The sequence below is a fragment of the Pogoniulus pusillus genome, unplaced genomic scaffold (genome assembly GCF_015220805.1).
Source record: "Pogoniulus pusillus isolate bPogPus1 unplaced genomic scaffold, bPogPus1.pri scaffold_58_arrow_ctg1, whole genome shotgun sequence".
In the NCBI taxonomy this organism is placed as follows: Eukaryota; Metazoa; Chordata; class Aves; order Piciformes; family Lybiidae; genus Pogoniulus; species Pogoniulus pusillus.
In genome coordinates this window covers 50,359-65,156 of record NW_026974711.1, presented here as the reverse complement: position 1 = coordinate 65,156, position 14,798 = coordinate 50,359, and the positions used below count along the sequence as shown (strand labels likewise).

General features: G+C 65.1%; 1 protein-coding gene across 1 annotated transcript in view; it reads right to left on the bottom strand.

Annotated features, from left to right (window-relative positions):
- Window positions 1-14,798, bottom strand: part of KMT2D (lysine methyltransferase 2D) — a gene marked incomplete at its 3' end in the record, with an annotated part of 39,686 nt that overhangs the window by 23,690 nt on the left and 1,198 nt on the right. Inside the window, exons 2-19 of the mRNA XM_064141560.1 lie at window positions 14,285-14,373; window positions 14,013-14,139; window positions 13,686-13,921; window positions 13,473-13,570; window positions 13,217-13,379; window positions 12,946-13,111; window positions 12,721-12,835; window positions 12,471-12,634; window positions 11,029-12,302; window positions 10,667-10,801; window positions 9,715-10,577; window positions 8,644-8,757; window positions 7,872-7,982; window positions 7,656-7,760; window positions 6,392-6,573; window positions 3,371-3,535; window positions 1,976-2,085; window positions 906-953 (exon numbers count right to left, since the gene is read on the bottom strand). Of these exons, the coding sequence (XP_063997630.1) occupies window positions 906-953; window positions 1,976-2,085; window positions 3,371-3,535; window positions 6,392-6,573; window positions 7,656-7,760; window positions 7,872-7,982; window positions 8,644-8,757; window positions 9,715-10,577; window positions 10,667-10,801; window positions 11,029-12,302; window positions 12,471-12,634; window positions 12,721-12,835; window positions 12,946-13,111; window positions 13,217-13,379; window positions 13,473-13,570; window positions 13,686-13,921; window positions 14,013-14,139; window positions 14,285-14,373 (4,265 nt within the window). The remainder of the gene's footprint in view (window positions 1-905; window positions 954-1,975; window positions 2,086-3,370; window positions 3,536-6,391; window positions 6,574-7,655; window positions 7,761-7,871; window positions 7,983-8,643; window positions 8,758-9,714; window positions 10,578-10,666; window positions 10,802-11,028; window positions 12,303-12,470; window positions 12,635-12,720; window positions 12,836-12,945; window positions 13,112-13,216; window positions 13,380-13,472; window positions 13,571-13,685; window positions 13,922-14,012; window positions 14,140-14,284; window positions 14,374-14,798) is intronic.

The following is a 14,798-nucleotide window of genomic DNA, read 5'->3' as shown; positions in this document are numbered from 1 at the left end:
TGGGCACGAATTGGCAGTGCTGGGCATGAAGAAGAGGCATTGGGCATGAATGGACAGAGCTGGGCATGAAGGACAGGCACTGGGGCACAAAGGAGAGGCATTGGGGCATGAATTGGCAGTGCTGTGCACGAAGGAGAGGCACTGGGCACAAAGGAGAGGTGTTGGGCACAAAGGAGAGGCCCTGGGCACAAAGGAGAGGCCCTGGGCACAAAGGAGAGGCGTTGGGCACGAAGGAGAGATGTTGGGGCACCAATTGGCAGTGCTGGGCACCAAGGAGAGGTGCTGGGGGCACACATCAACAGCATTGGGCACAACGGAGAGGTGCTTTGGCACAAATCAGCAGTGCTGGGCACGAATTGGCAGTGCCAGGCACAAACTGGCAGAGCTGGGCACAAAGGAGAGGCGTTGAGGGAGTGAAAGTGGGCACTGGGGGACCAAAAGTGGGCACTGGGGGACTGAAAGTAGGCACTGAGGGACTGAAAGTGGGCACTGAGGCTCAAATAAGCAGCACTAGAGACCAAAAATGGGCAGTGAGGGACAAAAAGTGGGCACTGGAGGACAAAAAAAGGGCACTGGGGGACAAATGAGCAGCACTGGGGGACCAAAAGTGGGCACTGTGGAACTGAAAGTGGGCACTGGGGACAAATAAACAGCACTGGAGACCAAAAATGGGCACTGGGGGACAAAAAGTGGGCACTGGGGGACCAAACAAGCCCAGCATTGGGGACCAAGCAACCCTGGCACTGGGGACAAAACCATCCTGGCACTGGGGACAATGCAACCATCACTGGGCACAGAAGAATGCCAGCTGTGGGGACCAAAAACCAGCATTAAGAGCACGACCAGCACCAGCCCTGGGGACCTTGTGGCACTGCTGGGGGCACCACAGGTGGCACTGCCTGTACCTGGCTCCTTGGTCTTCACCGAGGTGATCTCTGGGGGCGGCGCAGGCACTGCAGAGGGAGAAGCAGGCAGTGAGGGCACAGAACCAAGCAGGTTGGCATCGACCTCTGAGCTCAGCCAGCCCAACCTCTCCCTCAGCCCTGCCCAATCAACCAGAGCCTGGCACTAAGTGCCCCCAGACAGGCTTGGCTTCAGCACATCCAGCCATGGGCACTGCACCACCTCCCTGGGCAGCCCATTCCAGTGCCAATCACTCTCTCTGACAACAACTTCCTAACAACATCCAGCCTGAGCCTGCCCTGGCACAGCTCCAGGCTGTGTCCCCTTCTCCTGCCCCTGCCTGCCTGGCAGCAGAGCCCAACCCCACCTGGCTACAGCCTCCCTGCAGGCAGCAATCAGCTCTGCCCTAAGCCTGCTCTGGGCCAGGCTGCACCCCCCCAGCTCCCTCAGCCTCTCCTCACAGGGCTGTGCCCCCTCACCAGCCTTGGTGCCCTGCTCTGGGCACCTTCCAGCACCTCAACATCTCTCTTGAATTGAGGTGCCCAGAATTGGGCACAGCACTCAAGGTGTGCCCTGAGCAGTGCTGAGCACAGGGGCAGAAGAACCTCCCTGGTCCTGCTGCCCACACTGCTCCTGAGCCAGCCCAGGATGCCATTGGCTCTGCTGCCCACCTGGGCACTGCTGCCTCCTCTGCAGCTCCTCTCTCCCAGCACCCCCAGGGCCCTCTCTGCCTGCCTGCTCTCAGCCACTCTGGCCCCAGCCTGGAGCTGCTTGGGGTTGTTGTGGCCAAAGTGCAGAACCTGCCCTTGGCCTGGTTCAATCTCATCCCCTTGGCCTCTGCCCACCCATCCAGCCTGGCACAGTGCCCTCTGCAGGGCTCTGCTACCCTCCAACAGCTCCACACTGCTCCTAGCTTGGTGCCATCTGCAGACTCACTGCTGCTGGACTCAATCTCCTGCTCCAAACCGTCAATCAAACAGGCCCAGGCCCAGCTTGTCCTCAATGCCCCCTTTGATGCCACCCTCCCAGACCCCCTCTCCCCCCACCAGGAATGCCCCCCGAGGGCACTCACCAGCTGGTTTGACCACGTAGGGCTGGCAGGCGCTGCAGTCAAAGCCTTCATCTGCAGCCTGCTCCACCTCCTCCTCGCTGAAGAGGCTGTCACAGGCTGCATGCAGCCACCTGAGGGCACCAAGGACCACATCAGCACTGCCCCCCCCCAGAGACCTGGGCACAGGATGGCTCCATGCCAACATCAACCCCACCATGGGCATCAAATCCTGGCCACCAAGTGCCACGGGCACACTGCTCTTGGCTGAGGCCTTCAGCATCTCCCTGGGCAGCCTGTGCCAGTCCTTGACCACTCCTGGCAGGGCAGAAATTGGTCCTCTTGGCCAAGCTGAACCTTCCCTGGCACCATTCTGGGTTCAAGTTGTGCTTCCAGCACCTGGTATTAGGGAGCAGAGCCCAACCCCCCCACCTGGCTTCAGCCTTCAAGGAGCTGCAGAGGGCAATGAGGTCTTCCTCAGCCTCCTCTTCTTCAGCCTCACCACCCTCAGCTGCTCCTCCTCAGCCTCTTCTTCAGACCCTGCCCAGCTTTGGTGCCCTTCTCTGCCCCTGGCTCCAGCTCCTCAATGCCCCTCTGGGAGTGAGTGGCCCAGAATTGACCCCCCCTGAGATTCCAGCTGTGCCCTCCTCAGTGCCCAGCCCAGGGGCACAATCTCTGCCCTTGGCTCCAGCTCCTCAATGCCCCTCTGGGAGTGAGGGGCCCAGAATTGACCCCCCCTGAGATTCCAGCTGTGCCCTCCTCAGTGCCCAGCCCAGGGGCACAACCCCTGCCCTCCTCTTGCTGCCCACCAGGCTAAGATCTTTGTGGCCTTCCTCAGGCACTCATGCAATGTGTTGGAAAAGACCTCTAAGACCATCCAGTGCCAACCTCCTGCCAGGGGCAGGGACACCTCCACCAGCCCAGGCTGCTCCAGGCCTCATCCAGCCTGGCCTGGTACACCTCCAGGGAGAAGACAACCACAACTCCCCTGGGCAACCTGTGCCAGGGTCTCCCCAGCCTCAAAGGCTTTGCCCTCACCCTGGCACTGCCAGGCCTTCATGCCAAGTCTCTCCCCAACTCTCCTAGAGCCCCTCCAGGGAGAGGGCAACCACAACCTCCCTGGGCAACCTGTGCCAGGGTCTCCTCACTCTCAACAACTTCTTCCTCCACTCTTACTCTGCCCTCTCCCAGCCCAAAGCCTTTGCCCTCATCCTGGCACTGCCAGGCCTTCATGCCAAGTCTCTCCCCAGCTCTCCTAGAGCCCCTCCACGGAGAGGGCAACCACAACCTCCCTGGGCAACCTGTGCCAGGGTCTCCCCTCAACAACTTCTTCCTCCACTCTCACTCTTGCCCTCTCCCAGCCCAAAGCCTCCCCCTGGCACCGTGCCCCCAGCCCCTGGCACCGTGCCCGCTGCTCACCGGTCGCAGTGGCGGCACTGGATCAGGAGATCATCCTCCACGTACTTCTGGCGGCAGAAGGGGCACACCACCAGGCTGGCACAGGGGGCACAGTGGGTGTAGTTGTTCTGCCACTCACAGTGGAAGCCAGGAGAAGCTGCCCCACACTGCACGCAGCAAACACACCTGGGGTAGGGGGCAGAGAGGTCAGTGCCAGCCTTGGGCACCCCAACCCTCCCAACTGCACTTCCCAACCAGCCATGGGCACGGTCAGCAGAGGTCAGTGCCAGCCTTGGGCACCCCCAACCCTCCCAACTGCACTTCCCAACCACCCATGGGCACTGTGAGCAGAGGTCAGTGCCAGCCTTGGGCACCCCCAACCCTCCCAACTGCACTTCCCAACCACCCATGGGCACTGTGAGCAGAGGTCAGTGCCAGCCTTGGGCACCCCCAACCCTCCCAACGGCACTTCCCAACCACCCATGGGCACTGTGAGCAGAGGTCAGTGCCAGCCTTGGGCACCCCCAACCCTCCCAACTGCACTTCCCAACCACCCATGGGCACAGTCAGCAGAGATCAGTGCCAGCCTTGGGCACCCCCAACTCTCCCAACTGCACTTCCCAACCACCCATGGGCACAGTCAGCAGAGGTCAGTGCCAGCCTTGGGCATCCCCAACCTTCCCAATGGCACTTCCCGGCCACCCATGGGCACCATCAGCAGAGAGGGGCAGAGAGGTCAGTGCCAGCCCTGAGTACCCCCAACCCTCAGGCACTATCAGCACAGAGAGATAGAGAGGTCAGCCCTGGGCACCCCCAACCTCCCAGGATGCCCCTTGACCTACCCTCTGCCACCGTGGGCATGGTCTGCAGCAGGGCAGAGGGATCAGTGCCAGCCCTGAGCTACCCCAGAGCTCCAGCTCTGTTTTAGTGCCCTCTGGCCCCACTGCTTGCACTTCCTGGGCACACTCTGCAGTGGCAGTGCCAACCCTGAGCTATGCCCAGTGCCCAACCTCCTAATGGGCACCCTCTGCACCTACCACTGGCACTCCTTGGGCATGGTCTGCAGTGGAAGCAGACGGATCTGTGCCAACTCTGAGCTACCCCAGAGCTGCAGCTCTGCTTTAGTGCCCTCTGGCTCCATCGCTTGTGCTTCTCGGACACACTCCGCAGTGGCAGTGCCAACCCCGCGCTATGCCTGGTGCCCAAACCCCTCATGGGCACCCTCTGCACCCACCACTTGCACTTCCAGCTGCCCTTGGGCACGGTCTGCAGTGGCAGGGGGGGACCAGAACCAACTCTAAGCTACTCCCAGAGCTCAAGCCCTTTGCAGGTGCCCTCCGGCCCCACCGCTTGTGCTTCTCGGGCACACTCTGCAGTGGCAGTGCCAGCCCTGTGCTATGCCTGGTGCCCAAAACCCCTGCTGGGCACCCTCTGCACCCACCACTTGCACTTCCAGCTGCCCTTGGGCACGGTCTGCAATGGAGTGCAGAGAGATCAGTGCCAGCCCTGAGCTACCCCAGAGCTCCAGCTCTGTTTTAGTGCCCTCTGGCCCCACCGCTTGTGCTTCTCGGGCACACTCCACAGCAGCAGTGCCAACCCCCACGCTATACCCAGTGCCCAAACCCCTCATGGGCACCCTCTGCACCCACCACTTGCGCTTCTTGGGCACATTTTGCAGTGGCAGTGCCAATCCTGAGCTACCCCTAGAGCCCAAGCCTCTCATGGGTGCCCTCTGGCCCCACCGCTTGTGCTTCTCGGGCACACTCCGCAGTGGCAGTGCCAACCCCGCGCTATGCCTGGTGCCCAACCCCTGCTGGGCACCCTCTGCATCCACTGCTTGCACTTCCAGCTGCCCTTGGGCACGGTCTGCAGTGGCAGGGGGGGACCAGAACCAACTCTGAGCTACCCCCAGAGCTCAAGGCCTTTGCAGGTGCTCTCCAGACCCAGCGCTTGTGCTTCTCGGGCACACTTTGCAGTGGCAGTGCCAACCCCAAGCTATGCCCAGTGCCCAACCTCCTCATGGGCACCCTCTGCACCCACCACTTGCACTTCCAGCTGCCCTTGGGCACGGTCTGCAGTGGCACAGGGGGACCAGAACCAACTCTGAGCTACCCCCAGAGCTGCAGCTCTGCTTTAGTGCCCTCTGGCCCCACCGCTTGTGCTTCTCGGGCACACTCTGCAACGGCAGTGCCAACCCCGAGCTATGCCCGGTGCCCAAACCCCTCATGGGCACCCTCTGCACCCACCACTTGCGCTTCTTGGGCACATTTTGCAGTGGCAGTGCCAATCCTGAGCTACCCCCAGAGCCCAAGCCTCTCATGGGTGCCCTCCGGCCCCACCGCTTGTGCTTCTCGGGCACACTCCGCAACGACAGTGCCAACCCCGTGCTATGCCCGGTGCCCAAACCCCTCATGGGCACCCTCTGCACCCACCACTTGCACTTCCGGCTGCCCTTGGGCACGGTCTGCAGTGGCACAGGGAGACCAGAACCAACTCTGAGCTACCCCCAGAGCTGCAGCTCTGCTTTAGTGCCCTCTGGCCCCACCGCTTGTGCTTCTCGGGCACACTCCGCAGTGGCAGTGCCAACCCCGCGCTATGCCCAGTGCCCAACCTCCTCGTGGGCACCCTCTGCACCCACCACTTGCACTTCCAGCTGCCCTTGGGCACGATCTGCAGTGGCAGGGGGGGACCAGAACCAACTCTGAGCTAGCCCCAGAGCTCAAGCCCTTTGCAGGTGCTCTCCGGACCCACCACTTGTGCTTCTCGGGCACACTCCGCAGCGGCAGTGCCAACCCCCACGCTATACCCGGTGCCCAAACCCCTCATGGGCACCCTCTGCACCCACCACTTGCACTCCTTGGGCATGGTCTGCAGTGGAGGCAGAGGGATCTGTGCCAACTCTGAGCTACCCCAGAGCTCCAGCTCTGCTTTAGTGCCCTCTGGCCCCACCGCTTGTGCTTCTCGGGCACACTCCGCAGTGGCATTGCCAACCCCGCGCTATGCCCGGTGCCCAACCTCCTCGTGGGCACCCTCTGCACCCACCACTTGCACTTCCAGCCGCCCTTGGGCACGGTCTGCAGGGGGGGGTCGAGGCAGTAGGTGTGGTAGCTGATGTCGCAGTCGTCGCAGAGCAGCAGGCGGGAGGGGTCCGAGGCCTTGCCGCACACCTCGCAGACGATGCACTCCACGCAGCGCCAGCCCTTCAGCAGCATCACCTTGGTGATCTGTGGGCAAAGGTGCCAACCTCAGCCCCCTGGGCACGCCTGCCAGGCTCTCCCCGAGCTCGCTGTGCCCACCCAATAGCTGGAGTGGGGTGATTCTAGGGTTGGCACAGGCAGAAGGGATGCCCTAAGGCTTGGGAGGGCACTGTCGATGCTCTGCCGAGGGTTGGTGTGGGCATGGAGGGTACTCAAGGGATTGGCATGGGCTGCCCCCTTGGCATTTGGCATGCTATCCCCTTGGCCTGTCCTCACCTTGGCCTGCTCCCCCCAATAGCTGTAGTGGGTGCTTCTAGGGTTGGCACAGGTATAAGAGATGCCAGGAGGCTTGGGAGGGTGGCATGGGCGCTACGGATGCACTCCCAAGGGTTGGTGTGGGCATGGAGGGTACTCGAGGGGTTGGCATGGACTGCCCCCTTGGTCTGTCCTCACCTTGCCCTGCCCACCTAATAGCTGTAGTAGGCACTCTAGGGTTGGCATAGGCAGAAGGGATGCCCTAAGGTTTGGGAGGGTGGCATGGGCACTATGGATGCTCTCCCAAGGGTTGGTGTGGGCATGGGGGTACTCAAGGGGCTGGCATGAGCTGCCACCTTGGCATGCTACCTGCTTTGCCTGCCCTGCCCCCCCAGTAGCTGTAGCAGGCACTCTAGGATTGGCATAGCCATAGGGGGCATCTCCAGAGGTTGGCATGGCTATAGAAGACAACCCAATGAGAGGGCACAGCCATAGGGGGCACTGCCAGAGGTTGGCACAGCCATGGAAGACAACCCAAGGTTTGGCACAGAGACAGGGTACAACCACAACAAGCAGTCCCAGAGGCTGGCACCACCACAGCCACACATGAAGCAGGCACAGCTGTGAGGGACACTTCAAAGCTTGGCACAGCCACAGGGCACACTCCTGAGGTTGGCACAGCCTTGAGGGACGCTCCAGGGCCTGACGTACCCAAGGGGCACACACAGCAGAGCTTTGACACCGCTGTGGGTGCCACTTGGAACGGGGCAAGGTGCCAAGGACCATCACCAGGGTCAGGTGGGCCCCTGAGGGTCATGCCCACCCAGCAGGGGGGTGATGCCAGCTGCCCTCACCTTGCTGTTGACGCAGTAGGGGTGGTAGCACTGGGAGCACTGGGAGCAGGCCAGGAGGTGCCCTTCGGCCCCGCGCCCGAAGCTGCCGCACACCACACACATGTCCTGGGGGAGAGAAGCTGTCAGAGGGGCTGGGGAGGGGGCACAGGGGGCACAGCGACCTGCCCTGGCACCCCTTCATGCCCTGGGGTACTGCTGCCCCCCTGCCCACCTTACCTGCATCAGCACAAACTTGTCGGTGTTGGAGAAGAGGACCACAGTGTTCTGCATGGTGTCATCATCATCCTCATCCTCCTCCTTGCTGGGGGAGCTCTCCACATCAGCCAGCTAAGGGTAGAGTTTGAAGAGAGGAGGGGGGGGGGGGCTCAGGTCTGAGGACCCCAACTCTGTGTTGGTAGCTGGGGGGAGGGGGGATGGATGCCAGGATGGTGCCAAGTGAAGGGGGTAGAGGACGGCGAAGGGGCAGCGGAACAGGTCTGTGCCAGCCTGGTAGGAGGCGAAACCCAGCCCGGGGCCAGCAGGGATAGGGGCAGGGAACCCCCAGCCAGCCCGGGGGGGCCTTTGTGAATGGGGGAGGGAGGAGGAAGAAGAGGGGAGATGGGAGGAGGAAGGAGAAGAAGGGGGGAGATGGGGAGGAGGAGGAAGAAGATGAGGGGAGAGAGGAGGGTGGAGGAGGAAGAAGAAGAGAGGAGAGAGGGGGATGGAGGAGGAAGAAAAGGGGGGATGGAGGGGAAGAGGAGGAAGAGGGGGAATAGGGGGAGGAGGAGGAAGGGGAGGGGACGGGGGGAGGAAGAAGAGGAGGGCTAGAAATGGAGGAAGGAAGAAGAGAGGCTGGGCATGGGGGGAGGAGGAAGAAGAGGAGTTCGGGGTTGGGGGAGGAAGCAGAGGAAGAGCCAGGGGAGCCGCCTGGCTCTCAGCCATGCCAGCTGGCACCTGCCAGCGGTGCCCCCCACCCCGTGCCCCCTGCCCTGCCCCTGCCCAGCCTTACTGCCAGGGTGTCCACAGAGGAGGTGGTCGACTTGAGGCGGGCACGGCCCCGGCCCCGGCCCCCGTGGGACCCGCCCCGTGGGCGTCTCCGCCCGGGGAAGCTGCTGCTGCGACCCTGGGGGAGGGCACAGGAGGGGTTATGGCACCAGGGGACCCCCCCACACATACCCACCCAGCCCTGGCACACAGCCCAGCCAGGGCATGGCCGCGGGGCACAGCCACAGGGCACACTCCGGTGGTTGGCATGGCTGTGGTAGGCACCACAAAGCTCAGCATGCCCTTGGACACCCCAAACCTTGGCATGGCAGTCAGGGACACCCCAAAGACTGGCATACCAGTAGAGGGCATCCCAAAGCTGGCCACGCCCTTGGGGGACACCCTTAAAGATTGGCATACCAGTAGAGGGCACCCCAAAGCTTGGCACACCCATGAGGGACACCCCAAACTTTGCTATACCCACATGGCACATACACAGAGAACACCCCCGGGGTTGGCACGGCCACAGGGCACACCCAATGCCCACATCCCACCCTCCAACAGCACACATTTGGGGCAGTCAGGGAAGGGGGGCACAGCCCTGGCAGTGCAGTGAAGGTGTCGGTGCCACCCCAGGGAGGGGGGTCCTGGGGTGGGAAGTGGGGAGGGCACAGCCCTGGCAAGACAGCAAAGATGCTGTGTCTGTGCCACCCCAGGGAAGGAGGTCATGGGGTAGGGGTGGGGACAGCCCTGGCAGGGCAGTGAAGGTGCTGGGTCTGTGCCACCCCAACTTGGGTGTGTCTTGGGGGGGGTCCAGGGGTGGTGGTGGAAGGGATCCCTGGGTGGTGGTGGGGGAGGGCACAGCCCTGGCAGGGCAGTGAAGGTGCAGGGTCTGTGCCACCCTAGCTCAGGTGGGTATGGGTGGTCCTGTGGTGGGGTGGGCACAGCCCTGGCAGGGCAGTGAAGGTGCTGGGTCTGTGCCACCTCAGCTCGGGCGGGTCAAGGGAGTCCGGGGGCGGTGGTAGGGGGAGGGGGGTCCCGGGGTGGTGATGGTCGTGGGAGGGGTCCCGGGGTGGGGAGGGGCTCCCTGCAGTACCTGCTTGCCCCGGGAGCGCCCGGGGGAGCTGCGCCTGCGGCTCTTGTCCCCCTCCCCCTTGACGGCCGCGGGTTCGAAGAGCAGAGAGTCGTCGGTCTCGGTGCCCAGGGGCAGGGACCCTGCGTCCTCCTTCTGCAGGCTGGCATCGGCCGAGGCCGGCCCCAGAGAGAGGGACAGCGACCCCCCCCCTTCGGGATCCGGCGAGCCCAGGAGGGGCTCGGAGCCAGGGAAGCTGCTGCTGGTGTCCCCCTGGCTCAGGTTGGAGATCTCGTTGAGGATGTCCGGGCGGGGGCGCAGGGCAGGAGGCTCCGACCCTCCCTCCTCCTCCTCCCCTGCCCTGCCCAGCAGCTTCTCCCCCGCGCCGCAGACCTCCATGGGGGTACCAGGCCGAAGCTCTTCTGCCTCCAGCAGCAGCGGGGAGGATCCTCCCTTAGCCTCGGGCTCTGCCCCGGTTCGACCTTCCTCCAGCGCATCCTCCTCGCTCAGCTGCGGGGAGCTGCCGCTGGTGCCCTCCCGCTCCAGCCTAGGAGCTTCCTCCTCCTCCTCTTCTTCCTCTTCGGGCAGCCCCGGGAAGGGTCCCAGCTCTTGGGTAGGGCTGGTGTGGGAGTCGCCTCCGGGGGGGCTGGCAGGGGACTCCCCCTCGCCGCCTCCTGTGTCCATCTCTTCATCCTCGGGGGGCTTGGCAGGGGGCAGGGCACAGGCTGGGGAGCCCAGGGCGGGCGGAGGGGAACCGGGAGGGGGCTCAGTGTCCATGGCGGTGGGAGGGCTGCCAGGGGGCTCGGGCAGGGCTGGGGTGGGCAGCTCGGGCACCTCGTCCTCCTTGGGGTCACACGAGGGGTGGGCAGGAGAGACGGCGTGGAGATCTGGGGATGGGGAGAGGGCAATCACCCTCACGGCCCCGGGCTGGCACCACGGCCTCCCAGCTGGCACCACCCCCAGCCCAAACACTCACCTGGAGGAGCTGGGGGTGGGGGAGTGGTCTCGGGGGACAGCAAAGGCTCCGGCTCCAGCTCCATCTCCTCCTCGGGGGGCAGCTCTGGCGCCAGGGCTGGAGCTTCCTCTGCCATGGGCACCTCGGGCAGGAGACCTGAAGGATGGAGCTGTGGGTGAGGTGGAGGGAGGGGGGGGGCACGGGGGTACCCTCCAAGCCCTGTGCCACCAGGGCCTGGCTTAAGGTGCACCCCCAAAACGAAGATGTTAAGACATGAAAGCAGGGACAGGGGTTTGAGGGTGGCACAAGAGCAGTGCTGGCAGGGAGGTGCCAGCTGTGCCAACCCTGCAGCCATGGCAGACCCTCAGAGGTCCTCTCCTTACCTGGTGGCTTCAGGTCCTCCTCGGAGAGCTCCTCGGGGGGCAGCTCACTGGGGAGAGGCTCTTCAGGGGGCAACTCAGCAGGGAGAGGTTCTTGGGGGGGCAACTCCTCAGGGGGCATTTGGCTGGGGGGCAACTCCTCGGGGGGCACTCGGCTGAGGGGCAGCTCCTCAGGGGGCAGTTGGCTGGGGGGCAGCTCCTCAGGGGGTGGCTCATCAAGGGGCAGCTCCTGAGGAGAGGTCTCACCAAGGGGGGGGTTGTCAGGGGGCAGCTCAGCAGAGGGCAAACTGTCCAGGGGCAGCTCCTCGGGGGGCAGCTCCTCCAGCAGTGGTTCAAGGGGGGGCAGCACCTCCAAGGGAGGGGCACCGAGGGGCAGCTCAGCTGAGGGCAACTCCTTCAGTTGGGGGGTGCCAAGGGGGGGTCTCTCAAGGGGCAGCTCGTCAGGGGGTGGCTCTTCAGGGGGCAGCATAGGAGGAGGAGGCTCCTCGAGGGGCAGCACCAGAGGAGGGGGTTCCTCAGATGGCTGCACCAGGGCTGGGGGCACCTCAGAGGGCAGCACCAGGGGTGGGGGCTGCACGTCAGGGGGTGGCACGAGGGGAGGGGGCTGCACCTCAGGGGGTTCCATGAGGGGAGGGGGCTGCATGTCAGGGGGTCCCATGAGGGGAGGGGGCTCCACGTGGGGAGGTTCCACAAGAGGAGGGGGCTCTGCGTGGGGGGGGTCCATGAGAACAGGCTCCATGAGAGGAGGGGGCTCCACGTGGGGGGGTTCCACGAGGGAAGGAGGCTCCACGTGGGGGGGTTCCATAAGAGGAGGGGGCTCCACATGAGGGGGTTCCATAAGAGGAGGGGGCTCCACGTGGGGGGATTCCACGAGGGAAGGGGGCTCCACGTGGGGAGGATCCACGAGGGAAGGGGGCTCCACGTGGGGGGGATCCACGAGGGAAGGGGGCTCCACGTGGGTGGGATCCACGAGGGAAGGGGGTTGCACATCAGGGGGCTCCATAAGGGGAGGGGGCTGCAGGTCAGAGGCTTCCATGAGAGGAGGGGGCTGCAGGTCAGGGGGTTCCATGAGGGGAGGGGGCTGCAGGTCGGGGGGTGCCTTGCCAAGGGGCACTACTTCCAGGGGCACCCCTGTGGGGCAAGGCTCGCCAGGAGGAGCTCTGCCATCCCCCGGGGGGGCCTCTTCGGTGCCCCCCCCAGGCTCTATCTCCTCCTCACACCCCACAGGCTGCAGCTCAGGGGCATCGCTGGGCTCACTCTGGTGGGCAGATGCCAACCTGCAGTGAGTGAGGAGGGGGACAGCAGGTGAGGAGAGTGGGGCTCAGGGGCACCCCTTGCCCAGGGCAGCAGGATGAACCCTGCCAACCACAGCAGGGGCACGCAGCCCATGGCTCACCCTCCCCCCCCCCCGGGCCTAAAATAGACCCCCCCCCATCCCCACTCACGCCTGGGCAGGAGACTCTGGCTGTAGTGCCAGGCTGCCACGGGTGTCCTCCGTGGCACGGCGCTGCTGGCAGCCCTGGCACACCCAGGAGGGGCTCTGGGACCACTGGCAGCCGGGGCCGAGCCCCGCCGGGCACCGGCCGCAGTCTGAGCAGAGCCTGCAGTTCTGTAGGTGGCACAGGGTGGCACAAGCAGGTCAGAGGTGGGGGGTCGGGCACTCCTGTGCCCACCCTGAAGGAAAGCAGGACCCACCTTGCACTTCCAGGAGCTGGCAGGGAGGCCCTGGAGGGCAGGCTCCAGGCAGAAGGTGTGGTAGCCCTTGTCACACGCCTCACACACCAGCATCATCGAGTCCTCGCCAGGCTGCCTGCGGTGGGGTTGGCACCGGGGGGGGCAGGAGTGAGGCTCTCCCGTGCCCACACCCCACCCTTCTTCCCCTTCCCTCTGGAGCTGAGGGCAAGCACAAAGCCTCCTCACCTGCAGGTTTGGCACACTTTGCACTCGGGGCACTGCCAGCCCGAGCGCTTGCGGGGCGTCAGGGCGATGTCCAGGCAGGCCCCGTGGTAGTGGTGCCCGCAGCTGGTACACAGCACCAGGTCCTGCAGCTCGCCTGGCCCCTCGCACACCGAGCAGCTGGCATCCTCTGGGCACAGCAGGGAGAAGAGATGGGAGCGGGTGAGGGATCCTCAAAAGCATCCTAGCACCCTCCCCCTGCGAGGAGATTCGGTGCCCTCCTGCCCGCACGTACCCATCTGCAGGGCCTGTGCCAGGTGCTGGGGGCACAGCAGCCGCAGGCTCCTCACGGACTGGAAGCAGCCAGCGGCAGCCGCGCAGGGGAGGTGGTAGAACCGTGGGCACCCTGCTGCCCGGCACGGGATGGAGGCCCCTGCCCGCTGGCAGCGTTCACATTTCTGCCAGTAGGGGAAGCAAAGTGGGCATCAGACACCCTGCTGAGTACCCCCTGCCCACCCTGCCCCCCCCTCCCTCAGACCTCTGCCCCTCACCTGTGAGATCCCTGAGAAAACAGCTCTGCCCACGCCAGCTCCTGCCACCTCCTGCCCCACGGCCCAGGCTGCACACCAGCGGTGGACCCAGCAGTGCCCTGTGGAGAGGAGGGCACCGGGGGCTGAGCTGGGGCAGGGAGGGGCACACAACTCGGGGTGGGGATGGAGACCTCCCCCCACCCCCCCCCCCAGGGGTGCCAGCGTCAGGCTCACCTGTGGGCTCGAAGAGCTGCGCTGGAGTCACTCGCTCGGAGAAGCCAACCTGTGCCAGGTCATCGCCCACCGGGGGCTCCAGCTCTGGGGGGGGCTGGCCGGGACCCCCGGGGCTCGAGTGGTGCCCTGCCAGCTGCTGGTGCCAATCAGGAGCCGGCTCGAAGCGCTGCAGCTCCTGCTGCCCGTGCGGGCTCCAGTCCCCACAGTTGCAGAGGGCGCAGCGGCGCGGGGGGGCGCTGAGGAGGGCACAAGAGGTTAGCGGAGACCCCTGGCACACCACGTGTGCCCCACCCCCCACCAAGTGCCCACCTCACTGTCCACCCTCACCTGCCAGCCTGGGGAGGTCCCTTCGTGTCTGTGCTCTCCAGCTTCAGCCCCGCAGAAGCTTCTTCGGGGGGTTTTAGGGGGTCCCCCTCCCCACTGCCCATCTCTTCCGAGGCCACGGCCCCATGGGCTGGGGGGGGACACACACACACGGACGGGGGGGGTCAGACACTGCGTGGGAGGGAGGGGGAGGGGCAGCCAGCAGCCTGGGGAGGGGGATGCACAACACCAGCCCCCCCCCCCCCCCCCCTCCAAGCCCCCTGCCCGGGGCTCACCGGGGGCCTCCGCGGCCTCGTCCTTCTCCTCGCTGGGCAGTCTCTGCTCCTCCATCCTGCCTCCGGCGTCCCTCGGGGGAGGCCCGCGGCTGGGGGGGGGGGGGTCAAATCAGTGCTGGGATCCAAGGGGACCCCTCCTCAGCAACCCTCTCCCCCCACACCCCCTCTCCCAGCCCTGTGTACCCCCACTCGAGGCACAGCGCAGCCCCTTCCAGCTGCTCCCCCTGCTGAGGCTGGAGCGAGGTGGGGCAGAGGATCGCAGCCTCCATTCCCCCCGCGTGTGCCACGAGTGGGCAGGGGGATCCCAGTCCCTCGTGGCGCTTTTAACTCCCCCCTGCCCCACTCCGGGTCGGGTCTGTCCGTGGGTGTGTGTGTCGTGTCCCCCCCCCCACCAAACCCGAGCTGGGACGGCACCGACGCAGCCATTCCCCGGCACAGCTCCGGTTCCCACGGGGGTACCTGACCTCGATTAAACCCTGGCGGTAGGGGAGAGACCCCCCCCAGCGCCGCTGCA